The sequence below is a fragment of the Aquarana catesbeiana genome, linkage group LG04 (assembly GCF_042186555.1).
Source record: "Aquarana catesbeiana isolate 2022-GZ linkage group LG04, ASM4218655v1, whole genome shotgun sequence".
Taxonomy (NCBI): domain Eukaryota; kingdom Metazoa; phylum Chordata; class Amphibia; order Anura; family Ranidae; genus Aquarana; species Aquarana catesbeiana.
Window position 1 is genome coordinate 526,631,522 of NC_133327.1, and position 14,513 is coordinate 526,646,034.

Consider the following 14,513-nt stretch of genomic DNA (forward strand, 5'->3'; position numbering starts at 1 on the left):
TCCAAACAAGTAAGGGACAATGTTGTTGAGAAGTACAAGTCAGGGTTAGGTTATAAAAAATATCCAAATCTTTGATGATCCCTAGGAGCACCATCAAATCTATCATTGCCAAATGGAAATAACATGGCCCAACAGCAAACCTGCCAAGAGACGGCCGCACACCAAAACTCACGGACCGGGCAAGGAGGGCATTATTCAGAGAGGCAGCACAGAGACCTAAGGTAACCCTGGACGAGCTGCAGAGTTCCACAGCAGAGACTAGAGTATCTGTACAAGGGACAACAATAAGTTGTACGCTCCATAGAGTTGGGCTTTATGGCAGAGTGGCCAGAAGAAAGCCATTACTTTCAGAAAAAAACAAAATGGCACGTTTTGAGTTTGCGAAAAGGCATGTGGGAGACTCCCAAAATGTATGGAGGAAGGTGCTCTGGTCTGATGAGACTAAAATGTAACTTTTTGGCCATCAAAGAAAACGCTATGTCTGGCGCAAACCCAACACATCACATCACCCAAAGAACACCATCCCCACGGTGAAACATGGTGATGACAGCATCATGCTGTGGGGTTGTTTTTCAGCAGTTGGGACTGGGAAACTGGTCAGAGTTGAGGGGAAGATGGATGGTGCTAAATACAGGGATATTCTTGAGCAAAACCTGTACCACTCTATGTGTGATTTGAGGCTAAGATGGAGGTTCACCTTCCAGCAGGACAATGACCCCAAACACACTTCTAAAGCAACACTTGAGTGGTTTAAGGGGAAACATGTAAATGTGTTGGAATGGCCTAGTCAAAGCCCAGACCTCAATCCAATGGAAAATCTGTGGTCAGACTTAAAGATTGCTGTTCACAAGCGCAAACCATCCAACTTGAAGGAGCTGGAGCAGTTTTGCAATGAGGAATGGGCAAAAATCCCAGTGGTAAGATGTGGCAAGCTCATAGAGACTTATCCAAAGCAACTCAGAGCTGTGATAGCTGCAAAAGGTGGCTCTACAAAGTATTGACTTTAGGGGGGTGAATAGTTATGCACATTTACTTTTTCTGTTATTTTGTCCTATTTGTTGTTTGCTTCACAATAAAAAAACAAAAAAACAAACAAAAAAAAATCTTTCAAGTTGTGGGCATGTTCTGTAAATTAAATGATGCAAACAATCCATGTTAATTCCAGGTTGTGAGGCAACAAAACACGAAAAATGGGGTGAATACTTTTGCAAGGCACTGTACATTGATTAATATCTGTTGAATGTCACTTGCAAAATAATAACAATTCTTGAGATAGAAAATCCATTTTAAACCAGCAATTATATGCACGTCAAAATAAACTACAATATGCGAGATAAGTTCAACAACAACAACTAAGTTAATGTATACCTGGACTTCATCCAGAAGATTCCTGGCTTGCTGCAGTGGTATCGGAAAGTTCCCCAGGCCTGTCACTGGTTGATAGGACATCTCCACCAGCCACTTGCGCAACTTCTCTGCCATTTCTCTGTAGCGTTGCCACTGATGTATCTGACTGTCGATTATGCCCCTCCTTTGTTGAGCCCGACGGATTACTCCTTGCCATTGGTTACTCAGCAAGGCAAGTTTAAGGTTAAACTCATCCCTAAGAAATATAGGTGAGCTGATTAAATCAAGAGATGATATGGGAAATTTATGGCCAATGACAAATACTCACAAAATGAAAGCGAAACTGAAGGGAAAACTTTCTTTTTTCCAGATAGATTGGAGAGGGATTAAAACACCTGTCAGTTTTTATTGTTGTCTGTTCCCCTGTTAGGGAGATTCACCCTCTCTATTTGTCCTGTTCACCTTTAGACCCCTTTCACACTGGAGGCGTTTTTCAGACGCTTTAGTGCTAAAAATAGCGCCTGAAAAGCACCAGAAAAATGTCTCACCTGCAATCCCAGTGTGAAAGCCCGAGTGCTTTCATACTGGAACGGTGCGCTGGCAGAACGGCAAGAAAAGTCCTGCAAGCCGCATCTTTGAGGCACTTTAGGAGCGTGTATACACCACTCCTAAAGCGCCCCATGCTATTGAAATCAATAGGCAGCGCCGCCTAAGCGCCTGCAAAGTGCCTCGGCAGTGGAACTTTGCGGGCGCTTTTAACCCTTTATTCGGCCGCTAGCAGGGCTTAAAAGTGCCCCACTAGCGGCCAAAAAAAGCCTATAAAATGCCGACACCCCCAACCCCCCCCCCCCCCCCCCCGCGGTGTCAGTGTGAAAGGGCTCTTAACATCAAAAGTAAAAGAAAATGCCAAATTTTGGGTTGGCACCTGAACAGTAATAGAGGAGAAATCTTCCAATGGGGACATTTTGGTGACACCCCGGGATTCCCTCACTTTGGAGGGATTTCCTATCACTTTCTGTTTTAGCTATGAGACAGGAAGCGAAGAGAAATTGCCCGAATGGAACACAGAAGGCAATAAAAACTGACAGGGGTTATAACCTCCCTTATTTTACCCAAATTTTTTTTTAAGTTTTGCCTTTAGTTCTACTGTAAAGGATGCTAAAGAAGTACTACATCAGCAATTTTCAACGTTTTTATAATTGAAATAATTTTACATAAATATTAGAAAGTATTTTTTGAAAAGGTTAAATTAAAAAGAACATTACGAACCAATAAAGAAAAACAATTCTCTTTCAGCTTGCAGGTCCTCAAGGTTTAGGATGTCTACAAGGTATTGGACCATGTGTCAAAGCCTAAGAGAATTAAACTGCTCTATTTGCAACAGTGCTTAGGAAAAAAAAAACTTAAACTATATTTTTTCAGTGCAGTCACTATAAGATGATAAATTGACTGCAAGGATTTTTTTTTTTTATAATAAGCCTTATGGAAATTAAAGCCATACTGCAGTGCACAGTAGTTAGCACATCAAAGAGTGTGCACAACAGTACAAATGGCTCCATAGCTGAAAATGGGGATACAAAATTGCAAAATGGCTAAGGCTTCTCATCAGCGACACTTAAAGTGTTACTAAACCCAGGACCCTGCATTCACTATATCTGATCTTCCACAGTACACGGGACATGGAAATGCAATTGTTTTAGTAAAATATAAACTGCTAAATACCTTTTTTCATCAGCAGTTAGAGCAGTCTTGTGACTTATATCAGTGTCTGGTTAAAGCTTGTAGGAAGAGTTTTCATTGTGCTCTGCTGGTCCTATAAGCCTGAAGGACCCCTGACACTCTGTCAGGACAGCACTCATTGGCCCTGTGCCGATCATATGCATTCTCCCAAGAAAAAAAAAAACTCTGTTGCAATACACACCAAACTAAGCATGTGCAACTTGTCCCCTAGCCTCTGTTCTATCAGCAGTTGGATTGGGGACAGTGGAAGAATGGGAGGATCAGAGAAGACGGGATCAAGCAGCATTTTTACACAATGCACAAGATGAATCCCTTAGGTTCCACAGTGAGTATGACAAGCATGCTTAACTGCATATACAGACTGATTTTACGGTTGTGGGTTTAGTAACACTTTAAACGTGAATATTTAGGGCCAGTTCACACCATAGAAACGCAGTCTGGATGCGCTCCAGATGCTTTTTTGCATGCGCATTTTCGATGCGTTCCAGTGTGTTTTTGGTGCATTTTTGATGCAGTCCAGTGCATATTTTTCCCCCCTTTTTTTCCTTAACCCTAAATAAGAACATGGGTGTTCCAGTGCATTTTTGGTGTGTTCCAGTGTGTTCCCGTGAGTCTTTGATGCTTTTTAGAGCGTTCCAGTACAGTCCAGTGCAGGAAAAATGCAGCATGTTCTACTTTTTTTTCTGGAACTGGAATGCACTTGAACTGCAAACACTGGTGTGAACTGTGCCATTGAAAACCATATAACCTACTTTCTATGCATTTTTGATGCAGAAAAAAAAAACGCACTGTGGTGTGAACTGGCCCTAATAATAATCTTTATCCTCTAACATAGTTATAACATCAATCTAAAGCATATAACTGCAATCAGTGATATCTTTACCTATCATCCACTTGTCCCTGCTCAAGGAGCCGTTGTCCATCAATGATTATAGAGTGCAAAATCTGCTGGCGACTGAACATTTCTGCTTGAAATAGCTGGAGAAAAAAATACAATTTACTTTAGAAGTTTGGTAGAAACATTTGGTAAAGTAACCCTATCATCACCAGAAATACATTACGGAAATAGTCGAAAGAGGCTTTGCATGTACCTGGCGGGCGGTGCTATCTGGGTGCATCGTGTCACCAGATGGGTGCTTTGGTTGCTCTCACCAATGTCAGTGTCACTACTGTGTCCTGTAGTGACATATGGATCAGCAGGAGGGATCACAGCACCTAGACACATTATATCCCCCACACCCGAAAGTGTCAGATAGTATGTCCCCAGCTAGTCACTGGGATCAGATGCAAATGTCTCTACCAAAATGAAGTTAGCGTATTGGCTGAATTAGTAATATAGGGTTAAAATCTACTTTGTTTCCTAGGCAATACAGAACTTTGTCCTCTACCACTTCACCGCTTACACGCTCCACACTCATGGTATGGGACTCAATGTGCAAAAGGAATAAATGGCCTTACAATTCTCCGCTTATACCATTGACCGGCCACAACTACTTCCCACCAGGGAATATAGATTCCGGGATCCATGTTTGGAATCTTGGGCCTTCGGCTCAATTACATCAGGTAATCACCCCATCGGGGATTGTGCCATTGACCATGTTATTACACAGCACCACATCGACGTTAATGGATCAATGGAGATATTGCCAACTTACTGCTTTTGTGCAATCTCGCCCAAAACCTCTGAGGTTACTCGCAGATCTGACACCCATAGAATCTGCTTTATCGGAGGACCAACCTGTGGAGAAACCTGTCTCTCACTTTTACAGAGTTTTGCAGTCATTAACCAACATAAAGGAATATCAACATCCCAAAGATCCATCATCCTCACAATGGCTCACACCTCCTCTGGAGCTTCTAAAATGGCAGAAGTTAACTACAAATTGTTGGTGAGATGGCACTACACCCCTGTAGTGCTTCATAAGTCCTTCCCACAAGCATCACCATTGTGCTGCAGGGGTTGTGGAGACCAAGCAACACATGCCCACGTCTGGTGGTTTTGCCCACTTATACGCCCATATTGGCTGTCTATTCTATACTGGGCAAAAGAGATTCAAGGCTATGAGATACCTAATGACTCATGGATTGTAATGCTACATTGTACAGGCGAACCAGTGGGAACATATAAAAAATCTATAACACCACACCTTCTTAATGCTGCAAAAGCTCTCATCCCTCAATATTGAAAGCAAACGACTATTCCAACCCTACGCCAATGGCTACTGAATGTAGATTACATGTATTATATGGAAGATCTTACCCTCACCCTTAGAATTAAATCAGACCTAGCAAAGAAAATATGGTCCTGCTGGTTCACCTTTAAGTACACCTCTGCTTATGCGGAAATTATGTCTCAACCTATAAACTTTGCTGTTAAATAACTCAATATGACTGAAATTGGCCCGAGGCGGAATCTCCCCCTCCCCCCTTTCCTTTCCCCTCCTTTCCATACCCTTCTTGTCTTTCATTCTATTCTTACTTTCTCTTTTCCCTTTTACTTACATTCTGTTCTCTCACGGTTTTATGTAAAAGGCTTTTACGGAGTAGATTCTAGCGTCTTTACCCTGTGTTTTGGGTTAACACTTTGATTTATGACAAGTAGGTAAGATTTGAACGCACTGGGCCTCGATATCTGCCACAGACACCCTTGGAATATGAATATCCATGTATTGTTCTGCACATCTGGGTATCTAACTGTCCACTTTTTCCAAGGTTCACTTGTCAACTAGTTGTAATCTCCTCTGTTTTTGTATAATGTACATTGTTCACTATACATGCTATTCTATAATAAAAACTAATTAAACAAAAAAAAAATCTGCTTTGTAACTTGCCTCGTGAGCTCTCTGCTGTTCTAGTAGGCTTTGATAGTTTCCCGGTATCTCTACTGCCAGCTTCTGCTCAGTCTGAATTAGGAACTCCATCCAAGTCTCACATTTTTCTAGGAAGGTCTGATGGTGTAGCAAGAAGGACTGTAACTTACTAAAAGAAGAAAAAACAGGTACTGTTAATAAAATCAGATATTGTCTAACACTTTTTAAATGCTGTCAGCACAAAAGAAAATAATACAGGCACCAGTGCCAAGAGAAGGTCCTCTAGCACCCAAGGTGAAGGTGCAAATATGCTGAGATGAATGGAGATGCATAACCACATGTACAGTGACTGGTCTGGTACAATGGGCAGAATGACAGGCCTAAGATTACCACCATTGAAAAGTGAAGGGGACAGGGGGAGGAGTTGAACTAATGCAATTAGGTCATAATAAGCATGGAGCCAGGATTGTATTATTATGACAAAATTCATTCTGTCTGAGAACTAAAGTAACTTTCAATTCAAACTGCAAATTTATTCTGCCATTATTTAAAGAGCACAAAGATTTTGTTTTTGGCAAAAAGCTTTTTTTAAAAAAAAACAAACAAATAAAACATTTTCAAATTTATGGAAAAAAAGAGGGGCTGAAGGGGTTAACCAGGACCAGGGAACCTATAGGCTAATGTGAATGAAGCTTTTAGGCTTCAAGGTCTTTGTTAACCACTTCAGACCTGGAAGGTTTTACCCCTTAATGACCAGGCCATTTTTTGCGATACGCCACTATGTTATTTTAACTGACAATTACACGGTCGTGCGACACTGTACCCAAATGCAATTGATGTCCTTTTTTCCCACAAATAGAGCTTTCTTTTGGTGGTATTTGATCACCTCTGCAGTTTTTATTTTTTGCCCTATAAATAAAATATGAACGACAATTTTGAAAAAAGAAAAACAATATTTTTTTTTTTACTTTCTGTTATACATGCATATCCAATAACATTTTTTTAAAAATCTAGTTTCTTCATCAATTTAGGCCAATATGTATTCTGCTACATATTTTTGGTATAAAAAATCCCATAAGCGTATATTGATTGGTTTGCACAAAAGTTATAGCGTCTACAATATAGGGGATATTTTAATGGCATTTTAATTTAAAACATTTTTTTTTTACTTGTAATGGCGGTGATCAGTGATATTTAGCGGGATTGCGACATTACGGCGGACAGATCGGACACCTAGCTGACACTTTTGACACTTTTTAGGGAACCAGTGACATTATTAAGCCCCATACACACGATAGGACTTTGTACAAACTTTCCCTTGGATTTTTGTACAAAGGGCGTTGGCCAGAAGTTTGTCTTACAGACGACAGGACTTTTCCAGCCAACTTTCACCAAATCACGTGGTATTTCAGCTCTTTACCAGCACCCTTTGGTCAACTTCTGTATTGTTGTCTGATATTGTGTTAATCTCGCCACTTTTATTGGCGAGATTGACACCTTGCGAGCCGGGTTCACACTGGTGCGGGGAGCCAACTTGGATCCCCGCCAATGCCAGGCACTGTGTTTGGTATGAATCTCGAGGGGGAACTCCACGCCAAATTTTAAATAAAAAAACGGCATGGGTTCCCCTCCAGGGGCATACCAGGCCCTTAGGTCTGGTATGGATTTTAAGGGGAATCCCCTACGCCTAAAAAACGGCATGAGGGTCCCCCCCAAAATCCATACCAGACCCTTATCCGAGCACGCAGCCCGGCCGGTCAGGAGAGGGGGTGGGGACGAGCGAGCGCCCCCCCCCCCCTCCTGAGCCGTACCAGGCTGCATGCCCTCGACATGGGGGGTGGGTGCTTGTCCCCATGTTGATGAGGACAAGGGCCTCTTCCCGACAACCCTGGCCGTTGGTCGTCGGGGTCTGCGGGCAGGGGGCTTATCGGAATCCGGGAGCCCCCTTTAATAAGGGGGCCCCCAGATCCCGGCCCCCCACCCTATGTAAATGACTATGGGGTACAGCGTGCCCCTACCCATTCACCTAGGGAAAAAAAGTGTCAATAAATAAAACACACTACACAGGTTTTAAAATTAATTTATTAGGCAGCTCCGGGGTCTTCTTCCGACTTCTGGGGTCTTCTTCCAACTTCGGGGGTCTCTCCAGCGTCTTCTCCCTCTCTCTGGTGTCGTCTCTGCGCTCTCTGGTTCTTCTCCGGTGCCTTCATCCTTCTGCCGGGCTCCTCCGATATATCTTCTGCTCTTTTGCCGCTCTTTTGCTAGCAGAGGAGCCCGGACATCTGGCTCGTCTTCTTCCCTCTGTTGACACGACGCTCTCTCCAGCTGTAACGTTGTCTGTGCGCTCTGCTATGACTTATATAGGCGGTGACCCCGCCCCCTATGACATCACAGTCCTGGGGCATGCTGGGACTGTGAGGTCATAAGGGGATGTGGTCATAGGATGACATGACCCCCTTTGACGGAGACTCTTTACCACGTGATCAGCCATATCCAATCACGGCTGATCACGATGTAAATAGGAAGAGCCGGTGATCAGCTTTTCCTCACTCACCCTGACAGGGGGGGTCTGTGCTCATTGTTTATCAGCACAACCCCCCCTCGGATCCCACCCAGGACCACTATCATGCCACCCAGGACCACCAGGATGGCCATCCACACTGGACCACCAGGTATGCCCTCCCTAGCCCCCCAATGAAATACTAATCTGTGCCCAGACAGCTGCCAATCAATGCCCAGGCAGCTGCCAATCAGTGCCCACTCACAATGCCTACCACTGCCAGTGCCACCAGGGATGCCTATCAGTGCCTCATATCAGTGCTGCGTATCAGTGCCCATCAGTGCCACGTATCAATGCCCATCAGTGCCCAGCAGTGCCGCCTATCAGTGCCCGTCAGTGCCCAGCAGTGCTGCCTATCAGTGCCCACCAGTGCCCAGCAGTGCTGCCTATCAGTGCCACCCATAAGAACCCATCTTTGTAGCCTTTTAGTGCCCATCAGTGTCACCTATCAGTGCCCATCAGTGCCCACCAGTGCCACCCATGAGTGCCCATCAGTGCCGCCTATCAATGCCCATCAGTTCTGCATATCAGTGCCACCCATCAGTGCTGCCTACCAGTGCCCATCAGTGCCGCATATCAGTGCCCATCGTCAGTGCCCGTCAGTGCCCGCTCATTGGTGCCACCTCATCGGTGGCCGTCCTGTCAATGCCACCTTATCAGTGCCCAATCAAAAGAGAAAACTTACTTATTTACAAAATTTTATAACAGAAACAAAAGCAAAAATTTTTCTTTTCAAAATTTTTGGTCTTTCTTTATTTGTTTAGCAAAAAATAAAAACCACAGAGGTGATCAAATACCACCAAAAGAAAGCTCTATTTGTGGGAACAAAATGATAAAAATTTAGTTTGGGTACAGTGATGGATGACTGTGCAATTGTCATTCAAACTGCGACAGCACTGAAAGTTGAACATTGGTCTGGGCAGGAAGGTGTATAAGTGCCCTGTATTGAAGTGGTTAATGACACCCCCAGATTGGTTCATAGATTGCAGGGCGAACTGTGAACTCGCACAGGAATCAAATGCGATCCGATTCTATTGCGGGGAAAAACAAGTCCCTGCATCTTTTTTTTTTTTAATCCAATGCTGTATGGCTGAACTCGCATTGCTCAGACATAGCCTGTGGAGCAGGTGCGAATCACATGCGATGTCAGAGGTCACACTAGGCTAATATCTGGCTCAATGTTCTGACAAATGTTTTAGCAGGGATTGTCAGTTTAGTTACTTTAGACCCAAATGAGCTCTTAGCTACAATTTTCTAGGTTCCAAATGAACCCTTCGGCCTGTCTTTTATAGCATGCGTGGACAATGAAGCTACGCGGTGCGAGTTTCTGTGTCCTGTCCTATCTTTGTGGTCACACTAGAAAAGTTTTAGAAACATGTTCTACAATTTTCTGCATGGATACATTGTACACATCATGATTAACCTAATACTGCAGTTACCTTAGTTATGTCAAAATGTTTGTCTCAAAACTATTTCACAGCTTATATTATGTAACATAAACGCATCTCCATGTCACAAAGACAAGATTGTATAATTTAAGTTAAAAAACACACTTAATGTAAAAAATATTCACATACACTGTATTAATAAATATTTGCCAGAAAGTAGGGCAACATTAGATTTAAAGAGTACTGAGTGTGTACAGTGTAATGGACCATTGAAACGAAACAATCAACCTCAAGAAAACAAAGCCCATTCCTCACTATGGAATGGTGACAGTACCCTTGTGTTTAAACATCCACTCATTGGCAAATTGAAGGGTCGGGCCACTGTAGACCAATGCACTGCTTCTTAACCACTTACGGACCGCCGCACGCCAATATACGTGTGGTTGATTTGCGGCGAGATCACTTTTATCGGCGGCGGGAGAGGGCCCCCCTCCCGCCGCGCTCCGTTGCCCTCCGTCGCTTACCGGAGCCATTGGCAGCGACGGGGGCGATCGGATGTTACTCCTTGCTAGGTATGGAGACGAGTGAGGGGAAGATGGCCCCCACCCGTCTCCATAACACTGCAGGGCGGAAGCAACATCAAAACGTCACTTCCGCCCATAGCTCTTAAAGGGCCATTTCTTTTTTTTTTTTTTTTTTTTTAAATGACAAAATTATTTTTTATATTGCATTTTAGTGTAAATATGAGATCTGAGGTCTTTTTGACCCCAAATCTCATATGTAGCCTCCCTGACGGTAATCCTGAGTGTGGCTCAGGGTTAAATTTCAGTCCCATTAGCGGTAACCCCGAGCCACACTCGGGATTACATTGCAGGATCCTGGTGCGGCTTTACTTACCTTGTCCCCAGGATCCTGCGATGTCCCCCACAGCTCTGTCTCCTCCGAAGCCTCTCTGTGCCAGGCTCCGTTCCCTGCGAGCAGCGCAACGCACAGGGGCGGAGCCTGGCGGCAAATTCAAAAAATGTAAAAATCATAACACATACAGTACTGTAATCTTACAGATTACAGTACTGTGTGAAATCATTTCACATCCCTTTTGTCCCCAGTGCTTTGGCCCATGCCCTGCATGCATTTTTTTATCATATATACGGTTCTTTCTGCCTGGAAACTGGAGATTGTCCATAGCAACCAAAAAGTGTCCCTTTATGTCAAAAGTGGCTTTAGATCAGCTAGAAAACAGCGATAGTAAATTAGAACACTTGAAGAATTGAGCGATAGTGAATCATGGGGAAATTTATTTTATTATTATTATATTATTATTTTTTAAACTATTTATATTTATTTATTATATTATAATTTATGTTTTTGTGTTTCAAACTTCATCATACCCAGGATATCTACTAGACTCTTGTTTGGACAGATTTAAGTGTGTTATTGTTAAGAATTACAGGCCTACAATATAAAAGGCCAAATTTCCATGCAAAATAATTGTACCGCTTTCAGCACCTAAAATCCGAAATAATCATACCGCCAGGGAGGTTAAGAGGTCCTGTCACGCTTTTTTCTATTACAAGAGTTGTTTACATTCCTTGTAATAGGAATAAAAGTGACACAATTTTATTTTTTTTTTAAAACTGTGTAAAAATAAAAAATAAAAGGTAAAATAGATAAGTTAAAAAAAAAAAAAGTTTAAACGCGCCCCGTCCCACTGAGCTCGCATGCAGAAGCGAACACATACGTGAGTAGCGCCCGCATATGAAAACCGTGTTCAAACCACACATGTGAGGTATCGCCGCGGTCGATAGAGCGAGAGCAATAATTCTAGCCCTAGACCTCCTCTGTAACTCAAAACATGCAACCTGTAGAATTTTTTAAACGTCGCCTATGGAGATTTTTAAGGGTAAAAGTTTGTTGCCATTCTACGAGCGGGCGCAATTTTGGAGCGTGATATGTTGGGTATCAATTTACTCAGTGTAACATTATCTTTCACAATATAAAAAAAGATTGGGCTAACTTTACTGTTGTCTTATTTTTTTGTTCAAAAAAGTGTATTTTTTACAAAAAAAGTGCGCTTGTAAGACCGCTGCGTAAATATGGTGTGACAGAAAGTATTGCAACGACCGCCATTTTATTCTCTAGGGTGTTAGAAAAAAATGTATAATATTTGGGGGTTCTAAATAATTTTCTAGCAAAAAAAAACTTTTTAAGAGGCTCAGTCCTTAAGCTTCACAAGCCTGTATTATTATTTTTGAAATATATTGAAAGTGGCACAATTAAACATACAGCTGAAAGATCGCCAGATTTGTTTTACTATGCAGCCAGTTTTGTGACTTACACAAGCCACAGCCATACAAGTGACAGATTCAACTTCCTGTGTCACCCGTTTAATTCCAGCCTTTTCATTGGACAGTGAATAAGCCTCATTAATACCTATGTGCAGTAAGCAGGGAACATACCCAAGAGGCATCAAGCTGACCAAGAAAAGTAATATTAAACTGGAAAATAGCAGACAAGTAACATTACAAATCCTTTGCAAGTAAAATAATAAACATACAAGTATTTCAACCATGTATTAAGCTGTTTGTTTGAAGTGCCAGTTTTTTGGTTTATCCAGCTGAGTGTCCACCATCATAAGCATATAGTACAGGTTACAGCTTATGTCTCTCTTTGTTTTGCAGTGACACAGTGCTTAATTATTCAGTGGCCGTAACTCATAAAGCAGTCATTATAATGTTGACCTTACCTGAATCTTTCTGTTGACTGAGATGACACCATTGTCCAGTCTCTATTCAAACACTGCATCCGTTTGATTTCCTTGTCATTTAGTGGTAATCTGTACCCTAACTCATTAAGACGGTCCAAGTCTGGGGCCATGCTACTAAACTGCAACATTTGCCTCTGCAAAACAGATGTTAAAATCATTTCTAACAGCTGGCAAGTATTTTAGGTTATATATTTATTCACAATTTTTGAGTTCTTATGAGGTTCACATTATTTCACTTAGTTCAGCTATATCCTGGCCTGGATTTCTGCATAGGCAACATACAGTAGGTTACAGCTGAGGGCAGCAGGGCTACCTGGGACAGCACCCAACTATTATTTTGCAGACACGAACACATTTAACTGCATGGTAAAACATTTTAGACAATCCCCTGCATGCCGGGTTCATCCCGCTATGTTCTTTTTGTTGCTGCCCTTTTTTATTGATGGATTTTGTGGGATTAATAGCATGCTCTATATGTAACATTCACACACTCTGGGGTTGATTTACTAAAGGAAAATCCACTTTGCAAGTGCACTTGGAAGTGCAGTCACTTTAGATCTGAGGGGAAGATCTGAAATGAGGGGAAGCTCTGCTGATTTTATCGTCCAATCATGTACAAGCCAAAATGCTGTTTATTTTCCTTGCATGTCCCCCTCAGATCTTCCAAGTGCACTTGTAGTGCAAAGTGGATTTGCCTTTAGTAAATAAACCCCTCTGTCTCTTCATACTGAGACTCTGGGGTTTATTTACTAAATGCAAATAGACTGTTCACTGTGCAAGTGCAGTTGCACTCAGTAAGGGAATTATCCCCGGAGCTTGAACCTCTGCTAACGTCCATCATCCAATCATGTGTCAGCAAAAATGCTGTTTTTTTTTTTTTAATTTCCTTGCACGTTATTGGGTATTCTTTGCAAAGTGGAGTTTCACCGGATTCACTAAGCTTTAGGTGAAAATTCCCCTTGCAACTTTATTTTCAAAGTAAACAGTGTATTTGCCTTTAGTAAATCAACTCCTCTAGAACTGAACTGGGAGAAGGTCTGCCCTACTCTGCAGATATCAATTTTTGGTACACTTAGAGCAGGCAGTCTCATGTTCACAGCTCCCTGGCTCAGTATATTGGGTGTGCCCTGTGATTTCTAGTTTTGTTAGTGTGATACTAAGGCTAGACATTCAAATAGGGTAGGAGGGAAACGGCAACCGACAACTGGCCATAAGTGTCAGGGAGTATAAATCTAGCCTTGTCAGTACCCTATACGTATTCTATTTGACAGTTCAGGTGTCATAAAAGAGTTACTTACTTTTAGTTCTTCCATTCTCTCTTGAATTATGGAAAGGTCTGATGAGCGATTAGGGTCCTGGCCATTTAACACCTCCCCTGCAGCCACAATCCAGGCCTCCAGGTTTTCCAGACTATTCACAAATGTTTCATAATCTAACACTCCAGCCTGAAACAAAAAAAAAAAAAAAAACAGTTCTTTGTACTACTACAAGACCTGCCACCTTCATACATCAACACATTAACATCAAAAACAGTGAAGTGAAGTACTGTATAACATTATAAACCACGTAAGGTGCTCAGAAACAGAGATGTTTTAGGAGCATATCACACAGCACCGAAATGCTCCAGAGTTGCCCCTGGAAGACATCCTGTTAAACGAATAGTGCAAAAGGCAGAGTTTAGCGGTGATGCCTGCCCAGAGCATTGACGGTGCTGTGTGAAATGCTGTTAATACTTCTCTGTTAGTACCTTACTTTATTTATTATTAAATACATTTTATACAGTACTTCACTATGGGATATCCTTGCTCTTTCCTTGGTATGTAATTGTGGTGGTGAGACCGGTGCATGGGAAGCGATCCAGTGACTCTGGGGCATACCATATAGTTGGCTGTGTGAGGAAGTGA

At 42.3% G+C, this 14,513-nt stretch overlaps 1 protein-coding gene across 1 annotated transcript in view; it reads right to left on the reverse strand.

Annotated features, from left to right (window-relative positions):
• SYNE1 (spectrin repeat containing nuclear envelope protein 1) overlaps positions 1 to 14,513 on the reverse strand; it is a 513,156-nt gene that overhangs the window by 85,366 nt on the left and 413,277 nt on the right. The window contains 5 exon segments of the mRNA XM_073627830.1: positions 1,369 to 1,603; positions 3,971 to 4,065; positions 5,919 to 6,066; positions 12,589 to 12,743; positions 13,908 to 14,054. Coding sequence (XP_073483931.1) covers positions 1,369 to 1,603; positions 3,971 to 4,065; positions 5,919 to 6,066; positions 12,589 to 12,743; positions 13,908 to 14,054 — 780 coding nt within the window.